The sequence below is a fragment of the Microcebus murinus genome, chromosome 12 (assembly GCF_040939455.1).
Source record: "Microcebus murinus isolate Inina chromosome 12, M.murinus_Inina_mat1.0, whole genome shotgun sequence".
NCBI classification, from domain to species: Eukaryota; Metazoa; Chordata; class Mammalia; order Primates; family Cheirogaleidae; genus Microcebus; species Microcebus murinus.
In genome coordinates this window covers 76,442,568-76,456,327 of record NC_134115.1, presented here as the reverse complement: position 1 = coordinate 76,456,327, position 13,760 = coordinate 76,442,568, and the positions used below count along the sequence as shown (strand labels likewise).

Genomic DNA, 13,760 nt, shown 5'->3' with positions numbered 1-13,760 from the left:
ATCATGAATTCCATCATCACCGATGTGTGTCAGTACGGCAACGTCGGAGTTTTCATCTGCCCCGTGGCCCCGTGACAATCACCTAACCTTAGGCAAATAACAGACATATCCAAAGTTAAAACAATGCAGTCTCTACAGTAGATGTAGACTTCTCTGGATGACCTTGAGTAAGTCTAGTGGCTTCTCCAAATTTTGGCCTCTCTTGGGGTTAAAACGGAGACAGCTCTCGGAGGGTCATGTGATGCTATAAGAGTTCGAGTATAGGGAAATAATGCTGGAAAGCATGACATTATATGTCAGCCTGTCAGAAGGAGAATTAACTTCAAATTGATTTTTGGAAAGAGGATGCCACATTTGGGGCCTGAGGGAAAACGAAATAGCAGACATGCAGACCGCTTCAGTACGGGGCACCGTCACCGGGCCACTGTTGGGATTTGAGTAATGTGAGTAGGATTTTTTCAACTTGTCATAGAGCATAATTGTTCCCTCATTCCTACACTGAACACATCGTACCCAATTACATATGGGGTCTGCTGAATCCTTGGAGGGCAGGGACTGTCTCTCATTTCCCTGGGCATCGCTCGCTGCCAGGGCATGGCTTTCTTTATACCTTTTAAATATTAAGTCCCTTCTTTGTGCTCTAATCCTAGTCCCCAAAAGCTTGGAACCAGGATTATAATGCCTTGATTTGAGAATGCCTGGACAGGAACATCCTCCCATTTTGCAGATGAGGAATTTGAAATAAGAGAAGGGAAGTGACCGACTCCATGCTGGCCACGAAGTTCCTGGAAGAATCCAGTCACTTCCTTCCTCGTGCTTGGCCAGACCACAGGCAAACTGTGCTTTTCGATCATGGATCCTCATGGGAAAAGGCTCTCCACTGAGTCTCTCTTCTACTCTCTGTAAGATTCTGAGATGCCTCATGATTTTGTGGAGTTATAGTCATCGTTGTCCTCTGTGGCCATAAAAATATTTCAGTAGTCAGAAGTCAAGCTCAAGGCCAAGAGCTGCGGTTGGCTGTCTGAACTCACACCAGGCGGCACTCACACACAGCAGAAACCTGGAATGGAGACGGCACCCCCTGCAACCCCAGGATCCACCAGCAGACCACTGAAGCAGCCGAGAACACGGAAAAGAGAAAGAAGAAAAGGCAAAGGAGGAAGGAGAAAGATGGAAAACACCCCTCCACAAAACAGGGAAATGCAAGTCTGTTCTACTTATGCAAACAAACCCAGGAACAAAACACACTGCTGTTCACACGCGAGTTTTGTGTTTCTAGAAAGTGAGAGTGGAGGTGTGGAGGGTCCCTTTCAGGGGGTGGAAAACTGCCCTGCCGTGAGTTTGAAGGCACAAGCTGAGCTGTAGCCAACGTAGGAAAATGTATTTCACTAAAATAAAATGTACTGCTGCTGTCTGTCCGTCCAACCCTCCCTCACACCCCCACCGGCTTTGTTTCCTAACCTGCAAGGGCATCTGACCAAGTGCCGAGGCTGTCATGAGTGGTCAGTGTCATCAGTGGATGGAGAGAGGAAAATGAGAGTGCTGAGCTTGCCAAACCCAGGGTGGAAAAACCCACTGCCTCCTGCTGAGGCCCTCGAAAGGGTGCCCAGTGCTCGCCCCCGTCTGGGATACGGGACAGGGAACACATATAGGAGAAGGGTGAGAGAGGGGACACCTCAGATCCTGGCATGTTGGGGCGTTTCCCTGGTGTGTTCTGCCAAAAGGTGCCCAACTTTTACCTGCAAACTTTGAGGATCTAGGATGTGCTGGGGCCAGAGTCCCAGGCGAGGAGGGGGCTTGCTTGCTGTGGTCCTGAGCCCGTTGTGGGCACCCTCCTGGCTTTCTTTCCAGCTCCTTCTCCACTCACTATTCAGTGAGCCCCCACTTGGGATCCCAGAAACACACCTTGGCTTTCTGTTGGAAATGCATGAACTCAGTGTAGCATGCTGCTTATCTCTTGGGAAAATGAGTCCATTAGTATTTAGGGCATGCAGGGCTCTTGGTAGGAGAGAGTGATTGATTAGGTCATCTCAGATTCCTCCTCCAGCCCTGAGATTCCAGCGAGGGGGCTCAGGACTGGAAGGTGGCTGGGAATTCGGGGACAGGCATGTGAGAGGTCAGGAGAGCTCCCAGAGACAGGGAATACCCAAACAACAGCAGCAGCAACTGCTATTTTCAGAGCTCCCCACGCGCCGGGCGCTGTTCTAAAGGGTTGGCCGTGTACAATTTCATCCAACCCTCTAAACCACCCAATGCCGTGGACTGTGACTTTCATCCCTGATTCTACAGAGGAGGCAACTGAGTCTTTGACAAAGGAAGAGACCTGTGTAAGGTTACAGAGCTGTTAAGTGGCTTGACTGAAGTATATTCTGTCTCCATAACTTGTGTTCTTATTTATTTGCTCGACTGCGCTGGTCTTCCACTGGGCCTCACAGGTCACTGTTTTGAGCTCCTTATTAACCTCATCCTTAGGGGCCATGAATAGTTCTTCTTTTAACTTCATTCACCCCTATGTTCTGCTCTCAAAGACCAAAGTGGCATAGGTACTAGGCCCTCCGATGGAACTTGTGAGAAAAGGTAGACTTTGTTCAGAAGAACAGCATGCAGGAAAACCAGACTGAATCAGAGGAATCCAACGCTGCGTACAAGTGTGCCTGGGTTTGTGTGTCTGTGTATCGCCACTCAAGCTGGCGTGAGGGCTGCAGGACGCCAAACAATCAGTCGGGTAACTTCAGCCAGTCTGTCACACCCCCGATTATGACCAGTCCCAACACTGCCTGGGATGGTTCTGTATGGAAATGTGCCCTCTAATATAGCAAGATATTCGGGTCATTTTCAAAATAAACTTAGTGTGCAAACTCAATGAGTTGGATAGAAGTTCTGTGGTCTTTATTTAAAAAATATCAATTCTGTGGCTGGTCCTTAAAAAAAAAAAATTAGTATTTTGAGAATGAAAGTAATCTTGGTAAATGCTCTCAATGTGCAAACTGCAGTTTCATCCAGGCCTTTTTTATGAGCCGGCAGGAAGGCAGTCCCTGTGAAACAGTGCTGACAGGGAGGAGATGGTGCCCACGTGTGGAAGCTAGAAGGGAGGAAACTGTTCTCTAGCACCTACTATGCGCCAGCCACCGTACCAGGTGTTTCGCACAGATCACTCCACTGAAGTTCCATGACACGCCACAGGATAGCTGCTATCACCCACGTTTTACAGATGAGAAACCGGCGACTCTGATTGAGCAATGTGCCAAGGTCAGACAGCCAGTGCAGAGCGGAGCCAAGCTTCAAGCTCTGGTCAGTCTCCAACACGCATAATTTTTCCACTACACCAGGCCTGACTCCTGCTATTGCTTTAATGAATATTAGTCACGTTAAATAAAGCCTGATATTCTGATTATAAAATTCCAAGCAATTTCTTTTACATGGTTACTGGAAAAGAATGAACAAAGTTACTGAAAAAAATAACAATGCCCCCTTTCATCTGCATGCTGGTTAACTCTTCCCAGAACTCTCTCTGGAATATCATTTTATGCAACCTTCACGGCCATCGTGTGATCCGGGCAGTCAGATATTATTATTATTATTATTATTATTATTATTATTATTCCCTTTCAATAGATGTGAAAATGGAGGCTCAGAGAGATTAAGCAACTTGCCCAAGATTGCACAGCTAGGAAACTACTGAGCGAAGGCTAGAATCTATTTCCACTGAATTGTTTCATTCTCAATCAGTCTGATTCTTCGAAGTCTACAATTGGAAGAAAAAAAAGTCATGGCATCTACCAGCAGGAAGCCCCAACCAGACTCACCTCTTTCCTGCACCCTTCCAACACCTCCCGACCTCATGGCCTTTGCCCCATTATACACCACTGTCTGGCCAGCCTGCCAGCTCTTTTCTACCATGACAAAGCCTGTGCATGCTAGAAGCCTTCTGTGTCCACCATTAAATTATTCCTAACTCCTCCAAACCACAGTGACCCTGCCTTTTCTCAGAGCTCATGGGAGCCTTAAAGTCTACTCATGGTTCACTGGGCAATTAGTCATCTGCCTTCTTGCCGACTCTTGAATGACTGTAACAAAATGTCATTATACCACAGCACACAAGCACCTTGAAGACAGAGATTATATCTTGACCCCCTAAAGCATTTATCACAGTGCTCTGGGTACCTAGGTATCTTAACAAAACATGGATGACAGGTGAGAATACGTCTATACTCAGTATAACTTTCCCGAGTTCCGGACTGCCGGCTTCCAAGACATCGGGGGAATATTGGGGGGAGGTGAAACAGCATGGGAGCAGGAGGTGAGACCCCGGGTCTCGGTGTCAGCTCAGCCCCACTGTCGCCGTGTGGCCTGGGTCAGCGCCTGCCCCTCCTTGAGAGCATGGTGGTCTCGTCTGCAGCGGGAGGACCCTCTGCTGCTGGACCCTCCACTTCTCCTTTCCGCTCTGACCGTCCCTGATTCCATTCAACTTTTTTAGATTGAGAATGAACTGGGGGGTAGGAAATATACATTCCATGAGATCATCACAGAAAATACATGGGAAACCCCACCAAGAACAGACAAATCATTTACTGGATCTTGATAAGGGACAGGGGAGGGGGCTGAGGGGGGCCACAGCTGCCAGCAGAGGGGTCAAGGGGCGATTTCAAGGCTTATCACAGCCCCTTCTGTGAGACTTCCAGTAATGTTCACTTGGGTCCCAAAACATTTTTAAAAACCTGACCCCAGGGGAATGCCCTTGTTACATTCAAAAAACAATACTGACAGTAAAGAGAAGACAAAGGCAATGTTTCCCTAGGAGACAACAGTGTGTGGGGGAAGTTTCTTTTTTTCCCACCCATCCTATTCCTTATGAATAGACACTTATGAACAAAGGTGACATTCATTTCAGGGGGCCAGAGCTTGTGGTTTGGAGGGGTCCAAACAGGAGCAGGGCAGGGGGTGGGGGTTGCTGCAACCTCCTCTCCCAAGGAGGTGGTTACGGCCCAGAGTGTCAAATGCCCCTGGATTTCCTGACACTGGGACTTTCTATTAATATCCAGGCTTTCCATTCCATTTATGAAAGGCTGTGTGAAGTGCATTCCACTTGTTCGTAGACGTCTCTAATGGCTGCAGACGAAGTTCTGCCTACCTGGCTGTCTCCACCACTGGGGAGAATGGCCAAGGTTCAGCTGGGATGGCTTTTTTTTTCTAACTGGCCAGTCTCGTAGAAAGGCTTTTACGGCTCACACAGACTGCTGCTCCTGGCTGGGCCTGGCACCAGCGACTGCAGCGGGGTGCTGATCTGAGTGTCCTACCTGCTAACGTGGTGAGCTCCAGGACAGCAGCGATGGGGCTGACACATGGGGAGCGCTCAACAAATACTTATGGAGAGAAGAAAAGAAGAACAGAAGGGAAGAAGAGAAGGAAGCGAGGCAGGAGGAAAGAAAGGAGGGAGGGAGGATGAAGCCTGATATTAAAGTTTTCCATGAGATGAATTAACCTTTCTCTGCTCATGATCTGGATCCCAGAGATACTAAAACCGGCCCCTCTGGCTAGCCTGTGCACTCAACCGTCTGTTTGCTCATCCCGATCCACTCCTCAGCCCTTCCCACTTTGCTCTGTGCCTCGGGAGGCTGGTCCCTAGGGCTGCATCAACAGGTTCCTTTGCCTCGAGACTTCCAGTTTAGTTCCCCCAAGGGGAAGCACCTGCAGGAGGCTGGAAGGCAGGGAGAGTGACAATGTGTCATTTACTCTCCTGGTTCCCTTCTGTTCAGGTGACTGCAGCCTGGCTGCTTCCCTGTGCTGAGAGCGACAGCTGCTGCCAGGAAACCCACTCCACGCAGTCTGTCTCTCTCTTTGGGCTCCATCACCTCTCCCTCCTCTTGCCCCTACAGGCCAAGGGTGGAAATGGCTCCTCCTGGTTTGCTGGTCACCTGCCCTGGAGTAGCTGCTGGTTGTCCTAAGTCCTGCCTGCAGCACTGTAAATAGCCTCTCCTTCCAAATACCCCCTCCTCCAGCTCTCCTTAATTATTCTGTTTGAATGTGCCATCTGTTCCCTGCTAGGACCCTGACGGATGCAGTCTGCATCTCCACCTCTCAATGGGCTGCCTAGTCCTGCCTGCCTGCTCAAGTCATGCCTCCTCCAGCCGACCTGCCTTGTTTCCCTTAGTCGGAATAAATCTCTGCTTTTTACATCTCCTGTCCCATCGTGTGCCTCTAAATTTACAGATCAGATTTTCTTATGTTTGCATTTGATTTTCCATCTAAAGTGGAGACCCCTCCATGGTGAGGAACATGTCCAACTCATTGCAACACCCCCAGTGAACAGCACAGCAGCTGGCAGGGCTCAATATGCCCAATAAATGCCTGGTAAAGAGAAGACACACAGTCACTATTTGTTTTCCTATAATGATATAGAATACAATATCAGGGACAAAATTGGACTGTGCAGTGCTCAAGGCCAATACCATGAAGGCCACCTTCTCCACCAGTCCTATAATCTTAGCCATGGTCCATCAGTGCTGATTTGCATGCCTCTGGTGATAGGGAGCTCACTCACCTGTACACAAAGCTCTCACCTGGAAGGACCATTCTAACTGGAGATGACATCCTCTATGACCAGCTCAAGGCAGCCTCCTATAACTGCAGCACTCTGCTCCCAGCCATGGCTTGGAAGCCACATAGAATAATCCTACTACCTGTCCTGCAGGACAGGCCTTCAGAGACCTGAAGTGTGTGTGTCATGACCTTGTGATCTTGGTCCTGTGAGAATTTTCTCCTCCAGGCTAATCATGTTTAAATGGCTATATGACAGGACTCCCAGCCCCTCTTCAATATCCTCAGTTAGCTGTCCTTATCACTGCCACTTAATAAAGAAAGCCCACGGTCCATGCAGCTCTGACAGTTCTGAAGCGGCTCATGGAAACCCAAGGCCATCATCCAGTTCCCTTCCAAACTCACTCACTCAGCACTTCACAATCCCAAGCTCCCAGGAGAGTGGGGAAGAAGACAGCAAGGACAGAACAAGAGGTAGCAGGTGTCTGTGCTGACAAGAATGTTAGGGCAGTGCTGGGAAACTGACTTACCGCAGATAGTCGGGGTCAGAAATCTGGAGCCCCTCCCTCCCTCAGGATTCACCACTAAAGAATGGGGTGAGCTTCAGCCTCAGTTTCCCTCTATGAGGGATAAGGAGGCTAGACTCGCAATCTCTTAGGATGTTCCCAAGTCTGACAATTGACACTATGTTGATGTCTTCTGCAACCTCTCTACTGGAACTGGGTGTTTTCTTGTAATGCATGCATTCCTGAGAACATGGCCCAATGGGCCCAAGGACTATTAGATAAAAAAAAATAAGAGTTTAAATGTATTAAAAAGGAATCGTACATCTTTGTTAGAGTTTGCCAATCTGCCCAGCTGCATTACTGGTGGATCTCACTATACTCAAGGGAACTGCTACAGAAATTGTCAGAATGATAAATTTTAATCAGCACTACTCAAAGTAGGCAGTCCACAAACACCTTCCCACTAACATATGGCACAACGAGTAGAGAAATGGTGAGGCAGCACTCAGAAACTTGTAGAGGACCCTTCTCTGTCACTGCTGCGCCATTCTCGAGGTGTTTTGTTTTTATGTCATTTCATTTTTGTTGTCTGTTACTTACAAAGGTATTTTTTTATTATTATTATTATTTTATTTGGGCATATTATGGGAGTACAAATTTTAAGGTTTCAAAAAATGCCCTTTCCCTTCCTCCCCCTCACAAGTCTGACTTTCCAGCGTGACCATCCCCCAGATGGTGCACATCTCATTATGTATGTATATATCCTCCCCCTCCCCCCTGCCCAATACCCTATTACTGTAGTACCTATGTGTCCACTTAGGTGCTGCTCAGTTAATACCAGTTTGCTGGGGAGTATATGTGGTGCTTGTTTTTCCATTCTTGGGATACTTCACTTAGTAGTATGGGTTCCAGCTCTAACCAGGAAAATATAAGATTGCTATATCACCGTTATTTCTTAGAGCTGAATAGTACTCCATGGTATACATATACCACATTAAGGTATTGTTTTATAACGTACAGGAAGAAACAGAACTGGCCTTCACAGTAGATTGGGAAGTAGTGATTTCACAACTGTTAAGAAAGAAAGAGGGAGAGATAGAGGTAGAAATAGAGATGAAAGATAAGAGATGAGGAAGAGAGAGGGAGAGCAAGAGAGAACTGGCTGACAATTAAGTTCAGCTTTTTATTAAAAATCACCAAAACAATATTAATTAATTTCCACTGCTTCTGATATTCCTTCTTTCCTTCCTTCCTTCCTTCCTTCCTTCCTTCCTTCCTTCCTTCCTTCCTTCCTTCCTTCCTTCCTTCCCTCCTTCCTTCCCTCCCTCCTTCCTTGCTTCCTTTCCTCCCTCCCTCCCTCCCTCCCTCCTTCCTTCCATCCCTTCCTCCCCTTCTCTCTGTCCCTCCCTTCCCTCCTTTTCCCTCCCTTTCTCCCTGCTTTGTTTAAAGTCACAAAGCAAACATTTCTCTGCAACCTTCCACAGGTTTCTGTGCACCCAGGAGAGCTGATTCTGCCAGAGCCTAGTAACCTCCCGCCTCATCGGGAGGTGACACATGGCCTGGTGGGGCTCAGCGAGGGCACACGGATTTCCCAGCCAGCAAACAAACAAGCCCTGGTCACAGCAGCGGTCACAGCTGGCACATGGCCGCTCACAGACATTCTGGGCATGCAGTCCCGTGACTTAGAAAAGAGGAGGCCTTTGGAGCCTGCCAGGGCTGTCTGCTGATTGCGAGGTATCTGGAACCTGGGGCCCCCCAGCCCCGACTCCCCAGCACGGCTCCCCGCAGGGGCCAGCTGCCCTTGGTCCTGCCCAGCCATAGTCATCGGCTTTCTCCCAAGGCTTTTGTAAAGCCACCCTGTCTGTCAACCCCGTCCTCGAATCTGCCCCTTACTGTTCCTCAGATTTAAACATATACCCCTTCAGTGGGAGCTTTGAAACAAGTAGCCCTGGGTTCAAATCCAACCTACCCATTTATTAGTGGGGTGACCTTAAGTCAGTCTCTTCATCGTTCTGAATCCTGGATTTCCTTCAGCAAAATAGGGCTAAGGGTACCCCACCTTCCTGGCACTTGCCAGGTGCTGAATAAACTTTTGTTGTACGAATGAATGAAAGAGCAAATGAATGGATGTAGAAATGAATGGATGATTCTGACTTCCAGCTATGCCCATTCTCCACCCCACCCCCCACTCTACCTGGGCACAGAGGTACCCCCTGGGGGTCTAGCTCAGTGGAGAGCACACACTACCCTGATCACGGAAGACTTGCATTTGTGATTTAGCCTAGTAACTTTCTTGACCTGTGGACTCGGCTAAGGTGCTTCCCTCTCTAAGTTTCCTCCATTTCCCCATCAGTCAAATGCAAGTGTTAACCCCTGCCTTGCCTCCATTGCCAAGTTCTGGCAAGGCCCAAATGAGAGCAAAGATGACAATGCCCTGTGACCTGGAAGGGACTGGCCACACACACCACGGCTTCTTCTCACATGGGCTACTCAAGTGTCAGAGCCAAGGTGAGAGTCCAGGCCCCTCCTGGTGCCAGGAGGCTGAGCTGACGTGCTTCCTGACTTGCTGCCAGGCAGGACGCTCTCCTGCCAGCATCGTCATTCCTTTGCACATAGGTATTTTGTCTGTGCACGGAGGCCCTTGCTCTTTTGAGAGAGGCATAAAGAGAAGAGTCAGCAGAAAACCTGCAGAGGTTGGCAAATGTGCTCGAGCCATCAGCAAGTCCAGGGTCCTGTGTGTTGGACAGAATAGGAAAGTTCAGCTCGAATCTGGGAAAAACAAGACAGTGGATGTTGACTGTCTCTCTGGCTTGAAACTAGTTATTCTGGGTCCCACATTGAATACAAGTCACCCTGGGGTTCACCTTTGGCTTCCACTTTGGGATTACTGGTGCTAGCCAATACCCCATGGCAGAGGCTGAGGCATTAGACCACATTTCTGCCCTCTTCGCAGCGATATGTGAGAATAAAGTGCCTCTGCTCGTTGTGTCCTCCCTTCTCTTGCAAACCAATCTTTGATATCCAGATTATACCTAATTTTAAGTAAATGTCATTTACTGTGTATAGTTAAGGCATACAACATGATGTTATGGGATACATGTGGATAGCAAAAAGGTTGCTATAGTGAAATAAATTAACACACCATCATCTCACAGTTACCTCCTGCTTTTTTTTTTGTTTTTGTAGCAAGTGCAGCTAAAATCTACTCATTTAACACGAATCCCAAATACACTGCATTTTTTTTTTTTTTACCTGTGGTCCTCAAGTTGACATTCTATCTCTAGACTTGCTCTGTTATACCTCTTCTATTGACTTCATTGTTCATTAGCTTTCTAGACTTGTTTTTGAGTCTACCTCAAATTATACCTATTCTTAAAGATCTTGAACAAATGCCACCTCTCTCAAAAAAGGCTTCCCTACTATTGTCAAGCTACAAGTCAACATTTTCTCTCTAATCTCCTAGGGCAGTCTCTAAACACAACACACTGCCTTTCATTACGTAAGTCATGACCAATAGACTTACTGAGAATTAAGTTATGTGCTAGCCACTGCAAGAGAGAATGTATTTCATATGCCCTCTCTCAATTAATCCTCAGAGCAACCTGACAAAATAGCTACTGTCATTTTTTCCCCATTTTACAGATGAAGAAACAGCATGATAGGGGTCACAAAGTGAGGAAGTAGCAGAGCTGAGATCTGAACCCAGGTTGTCTAGCCCCAGCTAACACTTCTCCACTAACACTGCCCAACAGAACGTTCTGTGATGACAGAAGTGCTTTAGATCGTTCTGCCTGGAATGGTAGACACTACCCTATGCAAATACAGCGTACTTGAAATGTGGTTAGTGCAACCCCAGGACTGGATTTTAAATTGTGTTTAATTTTAACAGATTCGAACAGTCACATGTGGCTAGGGATTACCTTAGTGGACAGTACACCTCTTACCCACTCGGCCACATACAATGCGACAGCTACCTATCTGTACTCAGCTCATGTCACCCAATGTAAACCTTGAGTCCTTTGAGAAGACAGAGCCCTGTCTTCCCTCAGAGCCCATGGCAGACACTCAACATATATGTTTGTACTGAACTCTGTTTGCCTGTGGTCCCCACGAGACCTGAGGGACTCACCTCGCTCATGAGGCTGCTGTGTGAATTGGAAAATTCCTCAGGCACCTTATCTAGAAAACGGGGGACACGAAGTTCAGCTCTCAACGGGATGTATTCTGCCCGGTAAGGTCTTACCTGTGCGGAGAGTCGGGATCGAAGCACGTCTTAGTGACGTCGGTGATTTCGGGATCACAGCACTCTCCGCCGTCAAAGTTGAAGCGTTCGTAGTTGCAGTCCATGTCGCACACCCCGTTCTGCTGCTTCTTCATGAAGGCGGGGTGGCGCAGGTGGCGGCAGTCGCCGCCATCGTGGCCGGTCAGCGTGTGGTTGCACTCGGGGTCGCAGTTCTCGTCCCCGATCTTGCTGATGTCGCAGTTGGCCAGGATGAGGCGGTGGCGCAGGGAGGAGTTGCTCACCTCCAGCACCTCCAGTTCCCAGGAGATGTTGTAGTGCTTGAAGGCCTCAGCCAGCTGCCGGTGCTGGAAGTCCACCTGCTGGCGGCTCACCGTGGGGTTCTCGTGGCTGTCGTCGTAGAGGTTGACCACGCGGTAGCGCACCGCCTTGGGCCTGCGGAAGCTTGGGAGCTGGTTGTAGCTGGCGATGACCTCCGTGTTGTCACACAGCGTCTGCCCACACAGAGGGGGCTCCAAACTCGTGTCCAGCAGAAAGCCATGGGCGGTGCTGGATTCTACTCGGGGGCTGTTGCCGTCCTTCATGGGGGACCAGGTCCGCTTCACATTGTCCCAGTTCTCCTGGAGGAGGAGCTGAGGTAGAGGAGGGTGGAGGCCGTGGGTGTCCATGTCGGACAGTATCTCGCGCTGAGTCCTGGCCACCTTCCACAGACTGAAGCGCTCGATGTAGCCCCGGTAGTTGTGATTCAGAGCGCTGCCCCCCAGCATGAGCACTTTGCACTTCTGGGTCAGCGGGCTGAAGATGCCACCCACTTGCTCCCCAGAGGTTGCCACCTGGGCACCATTCACATAGAGCTTCATGAAGTGCCCATCGTAGGTGGCAGCTAGGTATACCCACTGGCCTGGGAGGTAGCTGCGGTGGGCATTGATGGTGGTCACTTGCCGGGCCCGGTCCGTCTTCAAGGAGAAAAAGTAGCGTGGGTCTCTGTTGCCTTGGTCACCGACGGTGTGAATGCCCACGACCCATCCTCGGTCACGCGAGGTATAAGAACATTTGTCATACAGCCCTATGTGGCCCCAAAAGAGAAAGATGAATAAGTAAAGGATGGAAGAAGAGGAGGGCGTGTCATTTCTCTCTGATAAAAGTCATATCAGGATGTCCTGGACTAGTGGCTTGCAAAGTGGTCCGTGAGACCCTGGCAGTCACTAATGGTGCCTCTGGGACCACCCCGAGGCCAAGGCGAGGGCTGGAGGAGCTGAGAGGGTGGGCACGCTGGGTGTGGGACGTTCTCACCACAACTTTAACCCATGCTATTCCACTTTTACTGGTTTTGAGTATGAAGCCTACAAGAAAGATTTTTGTTTGAAGAATGGGTACTTCACCTAAAGAAAACGCCACCACGATAGCAATAATAATGAAAACATGAAAACCATGGTTTTGCATGGGGAAGATGACTTTCTAATGAAGAGGGAATTTTCGGTGTAGGATGATGTATGAGGTGAGAGGAGAGACAGAGGCAAATGATAATGGATAGAAGATGATCCTTTACAAAGGCATCCCCTGCTATACAGTGTGCATCTGCCTTCAGCCGTCACCAAATGACCCGTGGGGTTGCGCTGTCGGGAAAGTTGGCCTGAAAAGTAACGGACCAGAGCTGAAATGCCGGAGCTTCTTTCTCTAATAGGAGTCTTGGCTAGCCTTGTCCTCAAAGAAAGGAAACACACTTGATAGCCAAGCGGGAAAGACTTTTATAGATTGTATCCTCCAACCCCTTTGCTTAAAAGGCGAGGGAGTTGGGACCCACAGAATGGGAGGAGCCATTTGTCTGGTTACACCGAGTCATTGACAAACTTCCTGAGACCCAATTCAGCTTGCTCCTCCCCAACACTAATGCCTATATGTATAAAATGAGTGCTCTCTTAACATGGAAAGATATTGGGGACGCCTACATAAGAGTTGACAATAATGAACAAAATCCCCCAAGCCTCTATGGCAGGCCAGGCATCGTGCTAAGGTCTGTATATGCACTAGTTAATTTAATCCATGTAACACTCCTACAGTGCTAATACTAAGTTTCTCATTTAACCAATGAGGACATGGGAATTAAAGGAGAAGAGGCAGGTTCAAGGTTAGCTAGTTGGTAAGTGGATCCTAGATCCATCAAACCCCAGGATTCACTGTCCCTGTGCACTAATTCTAGGGCACCTCCCCTGCCTCACTAATGTCCCCAGGGATCTGAGCCACACCCCCTCTACCTGGGGCATGTCACAAGCTTTAGTTCGATATTTGGGGGAAGTTCCAAGCCAGGCATCTCTAGACTTACTCTGGGAATCCCAGGAAGTAGCTTAGTGGATTCTCTCTGGATCTAATTATTTTTATACTCACCAACCCCAGCCTTTCTGGAACGTGCCCAGTGTCCTTGGCACAGATGCAGCTGTTGAATGGGGAAGAGGACTTTCTAATTAAGAGTGCATTTT

General features: G+C 48.6%; 1 protein-coding gene across 1 annotated transcript in view; it reads right to left on the bottom strand.

The window, feature by feature from the left end:
• The window catches only part of PAPPA (pappalysin 1), a 244,615-nt gene that overhangs the window by 197,179 nt on the left and 33,676 nt on the right, over window positions 1-13,760 (bottom strand). Inside the window, exon 2 of the mRNA XM_012768795.3 lies at window positions 11,287-12,349. Coding sequence (XP_012624249.3) covers window positions 11,287-12,349 — 1,063 coding nt within the window. The remainder of the gene's footprint in view (window positions 1-11,286; window positions 12,350-13,760) is intronic.